The sequence below is a fragment of the Hesperophylax consimilis genome, chromosome 12 (assembly GCF_061612785.1).
Source record: "Hesperophylax consimilis isolate HC1 chromosome 12, BYU_Hcon_1.0, whole genome shotgun sequence".
In the NCBI taxonomy this organism is placed as follows: Eukaryota; Metazoa; Arthropoda; class Insecta; order Trichoptera; family Limnephilidae; genus Hesperophylax; species Hesperophylax consimilis.
Window position 1 is genome coordinate 10,070,323 of NC_142847.1, and position 14,152 is coordinate 10,084,474.

The window sequence follows — 14,152 nt, forward strand, 5'->3', positions numbered from 1 at the left end:
ACACAAACTCATTCACCTGCTCCAAGTATTCATCATTCAAGACTATATTACACACTGTTTTCGTAATCTCTCTTTCAAACACCATGACTTTAGACTTACTTACATTTATCATTAACTCATTCTTTATACATACTTCGCTCATCCTAGACACGAGAGACTGTTGATCATCTGTTGATCTTCCATCCTGTTGGCAATCAGCACCACATCATCAGCATACAACAGGCTTCAGATTACTCAAATTCACGCCCAATCGCACCTCTTTCAATTCTCGCATACAATTAGATTGAATAACCATGGTGACATTACGCAGCCTTGTTTAACACCTTTTGTGATATCAAACTAACCCGTAAAACCATCGTTCACCCTAACACGTCATGCAACGCTTCCCTCATATAGAGAAGCAATTGCCTGTGTGAGATTCGTTTTCACTCCATACTTGGACGACACCTTCCATAGCTTTTTCCTGTCGACTCGGTCGTATGCTTTTTGTAGATCTGCAAAGGCACAGAAAAGTTTTTCGTTTTTTGCCAGAAACTTCTCAGTGAACATACGCAATGAGAAGATCTGGTCCATGAACCCCCTTCCACTCATAAAAGCACCTTGCACGACCCATATTTTATCCTTTGTTTCCTCTTTTACCCTTTCAATCAAAATTCTACCATACAGCTTGCCAACTGAACTTAGCAGGCTAATAGCCCTATGATTCCCACGTTCCATACCTGACCCTTTACCTTTGTATAACGGCATGATCACAGCCTTTATCCAATCTAAATGCGTGTAACCCTCCTAACATTGTTTAAAAAGATTGCGCAGCCATGTGAGAATTTTAAATATTCAGCAGAAATATTGTCGAAACTGACAGCATTACCATTCTTCATACATAATGGATCTTTTTATCTCATCCATGCTGATTTCGGTAACATTCGCCCCGTCACCGTTCATATCTGATTCTCCGCTGGAATCACCGTCACTCGGGTTACTTTCGAAGACTTCCTGAAAATACTTTACATCTCACGTTGTGCATCTAATCTATTTCGAGTTTTCATCATAAGTAACTAGTTTAGAATCGAAAATCCAGATAATATTTTCATATGTTGTTGCTGTAAATTACTATAAATACCTATCATCACAATCAGTGTTATCACTGATTACATACACCTTTAAATCTTTCGGACCCTTGGGGTGAGTTAACCAAAAGCAAAAAAAAAATGAACTCCTGATCTAGAATCCAGGTGGTTTTGATTCCATAGGACTTTTTAGGTGATTTTATTGTGTAAAAATGTTGATAGTGTTAAAAAAACTCAAAAGATAATGATTATAAACCAGTACTGTTAAATTGCACTCAGCAGAAATAGTGAGAATATTATGTGGTAATTTATAATGGGCGTATACGTAGGTTCTCTCCTGTCCACAAAACTTATTATTTTTTAGTACAAAATTAAAAATATTTTTTCTTGTTGATGACCGGATATATTAAATTGTCTATTGTCGGGTGATTAGAAAAAAATTGACGTTTCGTTGTTGACAAAAGGCCGAAATTGCAACAGTATTATTATTTTAAATTACCATTAATTTAAGCAACTACATCATTTTTACTGTAGATAATAGAGAAAAGACTGATTTTAGCTTATTTGAGTGACATCGTATGACTTCTGATATTGACTAACGAATTCATAAATGCATAAGTAAAGCATACGTCTAATCTAAACGTAGCGGTCTGTTATAATTCTCATTGTTCCTCGATTTGAGCATTTCATCAATATTCACTATGAATAAACATTGGTAAGTAAATGCGTTTTGTATAGAAACCATATTTTGTGACATAATACATCCCCAAAATGAGTTTTTGTATTGTTCAAATTTTGGTATTTAGTGGATGGGCAAAACCATTATTTCATTAGTCAATACGTGTTATTTATATTACGTATTTTGTGTCATGTCATCTACCGCTACTGATATTTATTATTGACGCCTTGAAGGCTTTTCATAATTAGAGGATAAAGGAAGTAAGTAGGTACAATATCAGTATAAATTTATGATTAAGTTTTACTTGTAGCTACACTATAATAGTAAGTTGAACAAAGGAGGGTATTATTTACCTAACCACTGCACTTTTAGGCATATATTATTGAAGTTAGATTTCGTTTCAAAAATTACTACAAGAAAACAGTAACTTTTTACTTAGTATGACATGCATAGTTACCAAAAGCAATATTTGTTTTTAAGAAAACCAAACTAAGAACATAAAAACCTTTTATGCAAAAAATATTACTTTGAATAATTAAAATAGATAAAAAAAAGGCATAAAAATTACTGTATTACTAATTATTGGTTATAGTTTTATCAACATTACAGTTGGCTGCCATACTAAAGCCATAAAATACTAATTTTGAATTGAAGGAAATAGCTATTAAATAGCACTATTTTCCATAATCGTAAATGCCAAAAGTAGTTGTTTATTGTCAATAAGTAGAAACAACGGTTTTTTTTTTTTTTAAATGTGTATTAAAAACGGTACTCGTAAGTAAAAAAATACCATAGATTGAAAGGAAATATTCAGAAACATCAATCTAAACTAAAAAAATCCAAAATGGCAGCTAAGGGACCGTTTTCAAATTTTGAACTTAAAATATTAAATTAAATTGTCTTTGATAAAAATGGAATTTTTATGCAACTTTACCATCTAACAGTTGTTTCTTAAGTTTAGTAACGAAGTGTAATTTCTATAATCTCTGCAAATTAAAAATGCAGCGGTTGGGTAAATATTTACCCAAAGGAGTATAATACTGTCTAGCTACAGCGTAAATAATAATAATATTAATTATTATTTGGCTAATTTATATATTTCGTGAGAAATCACCTCAAGGGTGTTGTACAAATAAATTTCTTAAATAGTTAATACTAGAACTACTGACTTATGTCTGAGATTTATATCTAGAGACTTATGACTAAGGCCTATAACTAGTATCTTAGTAAAATATATATTTACATATGTAGAAACTTATAACTAAAATTAACATTAACAATCTAATTTCACTAGCGCCAGAAGAATGAGGAAGTTCTATTATATTAGGGTGTTTTTATAATTAGTTTTTATTATTAGCTGGAAATATATCTTAAATGAATGAATGAAATTAATCGAAGGTAATAAGTAGGTATGTAGTAGGTGTATTATTATTATCACATTGTAAAACATGAACAGTTTGTTGTAAAGCATCTTTATAGTACAGCAAACCTTGATTACAACTTAACTTTTTACAGAACAAAACAACAAAAAAATACAACGATAATAACGACAAAAGATGCTCATGAGAATTATATTTTGTAAATTTATTAAAAATATAAAAATAATCTTCCGGTCAGTGGCTAGGTTGGCATCGCTTTTGGGTCCCACCCAGGCGTAGTGTCTTCAATTCCTCGGCTGGCTAAGTCCTCCATTTCAACACAAGCAACATTTTCCGCTTGCTGTGGTGGTAGTAGGTGATTTTCAAATATTGTTAGGGTGAATAAAGTTTATACCCGGGAACCCTGGTTACGAATAAATTCGTAAGCTCGTTTTTTAGGCCGACCTACTCCATCCCAAAAAATCTGGTTTTTAGTTCGCACATGGTGTTGTTACGATAAACATCAATTGAACAATACTTATTGCCAAGTCTGTGCAGCCCCCGAATTTTCGAAATAATTATCTGCAAATATAGGAATATTATACAAAGCCATATGTCGTATATTACGGGTAGCTACCCACAAGGTAATAAGGCTCATTAAATCCAGGGTGTCCAATCTGCAATTCGCTATTTTGAAGAAACATAGTAAACTGCTCATTGAGATCCTTGATGATTAACCGTTAGGTTGAGTTAGTCCATTAAAAAGTATAATTAAGATCTTTGATTGGAATACATAACTTATAATAAATAAATTATTCTCAATTTTATTATTGATGAATCTTATAAAATGGAGCCCAGCTTGCCAAATTAATTTAGAATAAAAATAAATTAAATAGTAATTTAGGAATCCATTAGCTTCAAATCTTTCACCATTCCCAAACATTTAGTTTGTTATCATTTAAGAAGAAGATAATACTAATATATCTAAACGAAATATGAAACGGAACAAAACATTATTAGCCAGTGAAACCACCTAGATTTCGCTGTTTATCCTATATTTTTTGGTTATTTAAGCAATTTCTCAAAACTTTTTCACAAAATGGCTAAATATGCCAAAAAATCACTCCAGTGGATGGATGCATATGTAGGTAAATATAAATCCAAGAAATTAATGTTTATATTGAGTAAACAATGAATCCAAAATGTCATTTTTTTAGGTTCTCTGGGAGTTATTTAAAAAAAATAATTTAATAATAATCTAAAAGATAATTTTATCTAGTTTCTAAAAATGGTATTTATTTTTACGACATCTTCAAAAAGACGAAATGTATAATATATAGTACATTTAAAATACCTTGGAAATAGTCTGAAATTTGATGAGAAATGTCAAGTTTAAACAACAGATAAACAACCCTCTTTGGCTATATAAACACTGCATATAATTTTTTCCGTGAACTGTTTATGGTTATTAACCTCTCAGACAAAGACATTTTTATACTATGTGTTCCTTTGAGAACTGTCAAAACGTAATAATTTTTGTGTTATTTTCGAGTTTTGCTAAAAGCTTAATAACTCACGTTTTGGGAAACGTAGCCTCATTCTAAAAAATGTTTTGGAAAGATTATGAAATCCACTATCGCATTATGTTGTAATACGTAAATATTTGCGTTTCTAAATATACATTTTATGAAAACGTCAAAAATATGTAAGAATCGCTTAGCATTATTTCAAAGCCGTGAAAAATGTACTTTTTTCTGAGTATCATAAAGAAATAACACTTTATATATTGAAGAAATATAATTAAAAACTATTAGTCACCTCAAAATATTAACCGTCCAAACTAAAATATTTTTAATAAATTATTTAGAAACGCAATAAATTATGAACGAACAAGATGACAGATCCAATCGGCTTAGATAATGCACCTCTACTTTCCATAGATATTCTTGAATACAGACGCGTAGCGTTATTCATTATCGATACTCTGTTTTTTAAATCATGGCAATCCGTATACTAGTGATGGAAATAAATCGATTTTTGTAAAATCTCACGCGTTTACGTGAAAAGACGTTCTAATGTCTTGACCGCTATTATCATATTTACGTCTTTTGACGTTCTAATGTTCTGAGTGGTTAAATGTCAGTTTCTATTAGTAAGGTTTTTACAAACACAATTGTATAAAATTTACACCGCTTTTATTGGTAGGGCTGTAGTAAATGGCTATTCAGGTAGAATAAAGTGGGTTACACCTACTAACTTTCCTGCATATTCCCAATATGGAAAAAATCTACTGATGTTTATTTCAAAATCTATTTTACTTTTTTTTTACACTGCAGAAATTAAAAATTGTGTTTTGAATTACTTCTAGGATACCAATAAAAGTATATTTTTACGGATAAAGATTATCACTAATAATATACTTCTCTTTCATTTTAGGTTCGTAAGCCATGACGCCTACAGGACACATCTTGCGCAACTCCAGGTACGCCTTTACTTATTATCAAACATTGCAAGCCTCCCAAAATGTCAACCCCAATCTAAGGTTCCCTGAGGAACTGAAACACCCACCAAACGGCTGATGAGGCTAAGTTAATCAAACGCAATGCATAAATTGCACTCTTTGACCAGCTATATATTCTTCTTGGTTATGTTTCGTTCCGTCATCGTGAGAATCGTGACTCGTGACCCTCACTCCAATTTGTCTGACGAAACAGGCTCCTCCACTCCTGACGGACCCATGCTGCATTGAGAGCTGCAGATATTGACATTCTGGACGCTTGTGATCAGTCCAATTCTGCTTCTTCTGTCTTCCACTTTACTTTGCCAGTAATCATGAACTCATGTAATTGATACAAAAATTTGTGCTTGCGAAGCGACCATTAAAATAAATAAATTTATTGTCTGTTAGCGCATTTACATAGTATTATTGTACTATTATTGTCAGCAGAGATGTGCAAAATGGGTACCCAAAACCATTTGAAATGCAAAATGGAAATGGGTTAAAACTTTCCCATTTGAAAATGCAAAATGCAAAATGGTTTTTAGAAAAGCATTTCAAATGCAAAACGCATAATACCTATTTTCAAAATGCACTGAAAATACAAAATGGTTTCTCAGGTCAAACAATTAAAATAAATATAGAATTTTTAAACAATTTTGTCATTTAATAATGGACATCAATGTAGAACAAACATTATACATGATGGTAAATCCAAAAACACCACGACTACAGATTATGAAACCACAAAAAATTTGCGCGGGACTAATGTTGCCAACGTAAAAACATAGAAACTATATCTAACATTTAATATTACAGCGTCATGGCCCCATGTTCAGTATTTTTTGTAATGGTTTCACTCAATTGCCAGGGCTCCTATCAGGGAGCAACTTGACAAATGTAAATTATCTCTCATAGCGAGGTTGAGGACTGACTGATATTTGGGGCTTATGAAAAAAAGATGAGTGGAGATAGTAGGAAGAATGTTGCAAAAAGCATTTAAAATGGAAAATGCATTGAGAAAAGCATTTAAAATGCAAAATGGTTTTTAGAAAAGCATTTAAAATGCAAAATGGAAAATACCCATTTTGCATTTCCATTTGAAATGGATTTATTTGAAATAAAGCACATCTCTGATTGTCAGTTAGCCCATTTACATAGTACATACTATTATTTACACTTAGTGTGCCCGCTCTTATAGTAGTGCCAGAGAGAGGTCGTATGTACGTCTTCGATGATCGTCCTCTTCCCTCTCACTTGTTTTGTATGATAACAAAAAAGACGAAAGATACTAGAATGATGTCTTGTACATCTCCTCTCGTGTCTACTATATGCCATTGCATGCTTTATAGTCATCATTGCAAGGAACGTCCATCCACCACCTTTATTATTTTATGTTTCAGCCTCAAGGTGAATGCGTGAAAGAAATATTTACTTCAGTTCAACAGACAAGTAACATCGGAGGGACCAAGACAACTGTTATTCAAACACATACCAAAGGTAATAATTAATAATAAAACATTATTAAAACCTTTACCAGTCCCTTATGACTGAATTGGATTCTCTTGCAATATCGGCGCTACAACCCATGGAGAGTCTTGGCCACCTCTAGGAAATACCTCCATCCAAGGATATGGTGATGGCCTCCATTCTGTCCAGCTACCCAACTTGTTTTGGTCTTCCAACACTCCTTAGTCCTGAAGCCTTTTTGGTGTTATCTTACATCCTTGCTACATATTATTGATGGCTCTGCAAACTCTGCTTTTGGTTATACATATCTTGTCCGACAATATAACACTTATATGTCTCCAAAGATATGTAAAATAAATATGTAGTGTGCAAATAATACCCCAAAAATGAATCACTATAATGTAGTGTGCAGTATATATTTTTATGATATTAGACAATGAAATAATCAAGTCATGTACATTACAAATTATATTGTGTATTTTTATGAAATACACACTACCTACGTAATTTATTTCATAACAATAATTTTTTTTAAGCGAGAGTAAAATTCCTCTACAACCGCCTAGCGACAATTTAGCGATAAAACCAGATTCGCTTGCAATAAATAAAGATGTTTTACTTATATAATAACATGGCATTTATATAGCGCAGTTTAGTGTTATTTCACTTCAAGTGCGCTTAACAAACAAATCTTGAAAATAAATATTAGTATATCGTCTACGTAAGTTCAATGCCATATGTGAGCCAATAATTTCAAAATACGTTTTTTTGGCGCTTTCAATTGAGCAGCACTCTCACTGATTAGTGCTTTCAAATTTTGAAATTGAACAATAGACCGCTTGTACTCGGTTAAAGTCAATGCTGCTAATGAACCATCCCCCGGTACATAGCAAGCAATAGAGCGTACATCCATGGATAGTTTCTTGTCTCTTCTGAATATTTATACAAATGGTTCTTCTGCAATATTGGACTTTTTACTACATAGAAAACAATAACAGAAAGAAGTGTAAGAATATATCATGACAGAATAATGAATGTGGACTTGGCATGAACAAGTGAATAAAGTACAAAACAGTATGGTAGTTAGTTAGCAGAGGTGGTTCCTTGGTACGTGCATTTGTGCATTGCACTGCTTGTCTCAGTTTTCACATAACAACTATAATAATTCGTTCGTTGCGGGCCTGGGGTTGGGCAGCCTTGTTCTAGTGCAAGACTCCCACGCAAGAGCAAGCGGGCCGTGCATACCCCGATATTCACATAACCATGATTTACCTTACTACTGAAACAGCATCGGGCGGTATCGAGACAGCCCGACCTAGCCAAAACGGTGACATGAGCGAGACAGATTACACTAACATCAAATACGTATTAGAGCAGTGCAGATATACAACTCACCCCATGCATTATCGAAGCGCCTTGAATTTATTCTCGCCGGCGAGTGAATTTTGCTTCACTTTGATCATGCGTAATCCAATGCGCCTGGAATGTATTCGCTTAAAAATACTAATGTACAATGTTAGCGCTGCGACATTCACACATTGGAAATTGTGTCCGGTGAACTCAAACTGTTTCGTTATATTTTCGACAATGAATTGCGTGTCCTTTTTTTTTTTTAAATTATAGGAGACGGTTGACGGAAGGTCTGTGCGTGTCCTTTACTCTCGAGATGATTTTGGGAATGCTGACATAGCAGTATTATTTAATTAACTAGCTTACAAATATCATAGTAGATAGAATGAATTTGAGTAGGTACCCCCATTCGTTAATTGTTCCACCTAAATTACACACTAGGTACATTTTAAAAGTGAAATGCACTTCTGGAAATTTCAGTCACGGCCGTCACGGGCCACCTTTGTCAGTTAGTTATGTTTATTGAAAGTAATGTGGATGAAAGTTGCCACAATAGCTCAGTGATTAGAACAGTTGCCGGTTAGTGGAAAATTTCGGGAATGATTTTCCTTGTTTTTTGATTTCATGCAATGATTGTTTCAACTTTTAATATTATCATATATTTTCTCTGTTAATTTAGTTTTTAAATTGTTTTGCAGACTATAATACTCCGTCCCAGAGCTACATCCTGGACCAGCAGAAGAGAGAACTTGACTTCCTTAACTCCAAGTGTAAACTTTAACAACTTTATTTTTTTTACTTATTTCTTAAGCTTGTTTTAATACTCATTTTTAAAACTTTTTTTAGTAAAGAAAATAATATGAACCTAAATTTTTTTATGTTTTATTCAATGTACTTTTCCCAATAATTATTTATCTGTTTTTAACCCATTGGCCACATAATTATCAAGCTGAAAATTTGCCCTCACCACTGAATTAATTTTGTACCAAAATTGCAATTCTGCATTGGTGTACTAAATCTAACGTAACTTTTAAACCAAATGTTTCAGTGAATTAGTTTCTTTAAATTTGATTAAATTTGACACATTAGATTTAGGTAATTAAAATAATTAAAAAAAAATTCAAAAAAAAGATACTTACAAAAATATGTAAATATTTTTTTTTTGTTTTTTTTTTCTACGTTTTTATTCACAATGACACAAAAAACATATACTACATATAATAAAGAAATCTAACCCAGACAATTTTTTTTTTTACACAAATATATACTTGTGGCTAAAACTTTAATTTAGTATGATAATTCTCAAAGCAATCAGGGATGTGAATGGACACTTTTGCATTCCCTCCATACTTAATTTCTTCCCTCCATGTCCTGGAGAAATATATGCTGGGAAGTAGCCCCCCTGACATCGCTCAAGTCTATTATCACCTGTTCCAAAACCATTTGTCGAGAATTAACATCTTGCAGCGTTTAGAAGGAACGGGAGCCGACGGGCCCGCTTTGCTTGTCGAAATATTGAAATCTTCGACGTCCTCATTTGCAGATTCCTCACCCTCGGACTCAGGATCTGGTGACACTAAATTATCACTTAAATAGTCATCAAATGATTCCGTCAATAAACTTTGCAATTGGGCTAATGTGAGCCGCCCAGCACTATCGCTTTTTGCTCGAGCTTGTTAAGTCAAAAACTTTGAACGTAAATATCAGGGTAAAAACTTAATAAACATGTTATTACCGATACTACGAAATGAATGCTTCATTAACTATAGAGCGTTTGGCTTTAAAAAATTTGGTTCAAAGGTGTCACTGGCGTGTTCGTTTTTCGGCCGACCTACTCCAGCCCGAGCGTGCGTCGGGGTTTGTGGATAAGTAATAGAGATGCCCACCCGAGTGTGAGTCGAGGTTTGTGGATAAGTACTAGAGATGCCCACCCGATTGCGAGTCGGGGTTTGTGGATAAGTACTAGAGATTCCCACCCGAGTGTGAGTCGAGGTTTGTGGATAAGTACTAGAGATGCCCACCCGAGTGTGAGTCGGGGTTTGTGGATAAGTACTAGAGATTCCCACCCGAGTGTGAGTCGAGGTTTGTGGATAAGTACTAGAGATGCCCACCCGAGTGTGAGTTGGGGTTTGTGGATAAGTACTAGAGATTCCCACCCGAGTGTGAGTCGAGGTTTGTGGATAAGTACTAGAGATTCCCACCCGAGTGTGAGTCGAGGTTTGTGGATAAGTACTAGAGATGCCCACCCGAGTGTGAGTCGAGGTTTGTGGATAAGTACTAGAGATTCCCACCCGAGTGTGAGTCGAGGTTTGTGGATAAGTACTAGAGATGCCCACTCGAGTGTGAGTCGGGGTTTGTGGCCAACGGTTTAACGTGGTAGAGTTCCAATTGTACGGAATCATTCAATTTGGGAGGTAGGTATGGTTACTGCTAACCCAAGAATGGATAACCAAAACCTCTGTCAAAGATCATCCTAAATGGCTAGGTATGGCTGGTGACTTGGCAGGGATGCTCGGGTTCAGATCGAGAGAGGTCAGTTGAGGGAGACCCCTTGACCTCTCCAACCGGATTCTCTCGACCCAACGCCTCGCACGGCAGTGCCAGGGTTGGATTCATATGTCACTCTTGGAAAACTGAAAACTTTTTCTTTTTCCTTCTCATAACTTCCTTTTAAAAAGACCGTCTACACAGCATTCCCAAAGATCACATACGACCTGAGGGAAATTATTTTCCTCGGGGTCTCCTATGTGGAGTTAATGTATAAAAAAGGAACCTTGGAAACCCCACTTGGGGATGTTGTGAGGCAGAAGAGGAAGGTAGGAAATATCTGGCTATTCAGATCTGATCTTTATCATTTTATGCTGTTCATTAATTCTATTAAAATTTACACTCACAATTCAATTCGACAGTGATGTTTTTTTTTTTCGTTTCTTTCTTTAGCTTCCTAACGAAAACGAAATTGTTATTAATTTTTTTTATCTTATGATTTAACCGTAAAAAATATATTCCAGGCAGTGCTTCGATTCTGAACGGTGGTTTCTGACCACGGAAATATTGAATGTGTCTTCCACTCTGCGGTTCCATGATATTTCATCAAAATCATAATTAAACACACCTTTAAAAAGTGATAGTCATTAAAAGTGATGAAACAAAAACTAGGTTAAATCATAGACATATGAATATTAGTAGATCTGCCCTAAGTGATTAAAAGCGTATTATCCCCACTCCCCATACCGGTTCCATTGGAGCCGGCTGTGCTCGCGTATGGCCTCAAGTGAAATTTGAAAACGTGACGTCATCATTCTTGTGCGAACTATGGTCGAGGCATCATCGGTTCATTTTACGAAATAACACGGCAAAATGTTGACTTGTGCTATGAAAACTTGTAAAAAGAGAATAAACCCAATTGTCGTATTACATTCCATATATAAGCATTATTTTACTTTATTTTAAGCATATTCACATCGTATAATATGGATCAGTTGTAGAAACATATTATACTATCACATTGAGAAACGTCTGGACGCGAAACACAAAGCTGGTTGGTTGCTGGGAAGTAAATTATGAACATTTATAAAAGTGTCTTAACTAAATACTTAAACGAAATATTCGACTCTGAAAATAGAACCGAATTTTTGTGCCGAATTTGGACTTCGCAAATTTGTTCATAACGTGGCGAGTAATTTGCGCTCCCATGTAAAAATGTCTATTCATTCAAAAGCAGATTTTACTTTTAAGAAGTAAATGGTGATATTATAATGCGAGATGCCTATTTACTGTCAGATTGATTTATTGACGAATCACAGTCAGCTTAACCCCCTTCGTTATTCAACAGTTGATTTTACCCCTCGCCATTATCTTCTCGTCTATTAATTCCTATGTCTGTGGGTTAAATAGATAACTATTCATCACTTTTCATGACCTTATATCACTTTTTGTAGGTGTGTTGAACTGTTATTTTGATGAAATACCCGGTCACCCTACTCTGCATTTACATTGGGACCAGAAATTTTTTGCCCTTCAACGGAACATAAAAATAATTGTTCAAAAATAATATATTTTGATCCAAATATGACATTGTACATGTCCGCTTTTTGAAAACGGGATATTTTAGCAACCTGACAATTTTCTTCAGATCAACGGTAAAGAGTACTGGAATATAGAACATTCCAGTTGAAAATTTGAATTGTAATAATATTTAAATGATTTGTATAGTTTTTGTGAAAAACCACCCCACTACTGTTATGGTCCCATTAAACACGAAGAACTACATATATTTTTGTTCTAATTTAATTTAAAATAAAAATTCTAATTGTCATAATGTAAACGAGGAATGAAAAATAGATCACTATGTTCCTACATAATTTTCCATTATTATTGAAAATCCTTATTTCTTATGGTTAGGGTTATTTCTTTTTAAGCGTGACAGCCGTTTCGCGCTCCCTCAGAGGCGTTTTTTGCATACAGATTGATAATGCCCGAAGATTGCATACTGATTGATGTCTGTCGCACTTAAAATAAAGATAAAAATTTTAGAATTGCCGGATGTCAAACAAGAAAATAAACATGGCCAAAACTGTCAAAATACATGAAATTTTGAAACCAACAAAGATGTAACTTAAATATGCATCTTTTAAAATCTCCCCCCCCTCCCCGACATAAATAGTTGTCTTTTAAAGTAATTAGTTGAACCAAAGTGTTATTTTAAAAAAATATTTGTGTTGCGTGTCCAGCTTCTCTGAAAGATTACAAAAATAGATACCTAATCTTCAGAATGTAAATTGCAAAGTTTAATTTATTATTGAAATAAATTGTTTAAAAGATTTATCTTAGAATTTTACAAGATTTTTTTTATACAATTTTTGATATTCAATTTCCGTTGAAACGCCATATCCCAATGTTATAAAACCAATTTTATATGTAGGATTAAAGCACTAAAACTAACTTATTTGATGGTTCTAACACGATCAACAGCAATCCCTTGAACATATCTCAATGTTTTTTAAGTACAATAAAAGTTTTTTTAAGTGCAATAAAAAAAAGTACAAAAGGTTGTTACATAAAGAATTTTCCTATTTCTTCCAGCTATCTAGAAAATTACACATAAACATGTAAAATCACATTCGTTCTTTGAAGCATACTCTCGTATCAGATATATTATTATAACTATTTGTTTGTAATTTTATTTTACGGCCCACTGCCGATACGCTCCGAGGTGAAATGTCAAAAGTCAGACTGATCTGATATTAGCTGTTGTGCTGGTTTCTCGAAATAAGCTTATTGAAGGTTTTTCATCTTGAATCACATTAGTTTTCTGCTGTATCGTGTAAAATAATCATCTCGTTTGCGTTTCTCAAAGTTAGCGCAAATTTTCGCCGAAAAACGCGATAAAAACGGTGTGAAAATGTCGTTCATTGACGCGCCGGTCGAGTTGCAAAACACTGAGTTTTGTAATTACCGATCTCCCCTGAGCACCCGGTATGCATCCAAGGAGATGCAGTACAACTTCAGCGACCAGAAGAAGTTTTCCACGTGGCGAAAACTCTGGGTTTACCTGGCCAAGGCGCAAAAGGTGAGTGAATTTTTTAGGTTATGTCGGCGCTCGGCTGTCAATGCTATTATGACTTTTCACGTTGTTATTTTTTACAGAGCTAATATGCTACTGATTGAAGTGTTTTATACCTTGTAATTATCGAGGCATCCATTAATTTGCGTATCATTCATATTTCTT

General features: G+C 34.1%; 1 protein-coding gene and 1 long non-coding RNA gene across 2 annotated transcripts in view; both read left to right on the forward strand.

Annotated features, from left to right (window-relative positions):
- Positions 1–1,497: 1,497 nt before the first annotated feature.
- Positions 1,498–9,281, forward strand: LOC149419104 (uncharacterized). Its single transcript, XR_016302860.1, has 4 exons — positions 1,498–1,782; positions 5,541–5,586; positions 7,005–7,101; positions 9,120–9,281. It is a non-coding gene; the product is annotated as an uncharacterized LOC149419104 (long non-coding RNA).
- A 4,192-nt stretch (positions 9,282–13,473) lies between these two features.
- Positions 13,474–14,152, forward strand: part of Adsl (adenylosuccinate lyase) — a 136,846-nt gene continuing 136,167 nt past the window's right edge. The window contains exon 1 of the mRNA XM_089638118.1: positions 13,474–13,993. Coding sequence (XP_089494244.1) covers positions 13,826–13,993 — 168 coding nt within the window. The 5' untranslated portion in view covers positions 13,474–13,825. The remainder of the gene's footprint in view (positions 13,994–14,152) is intronic.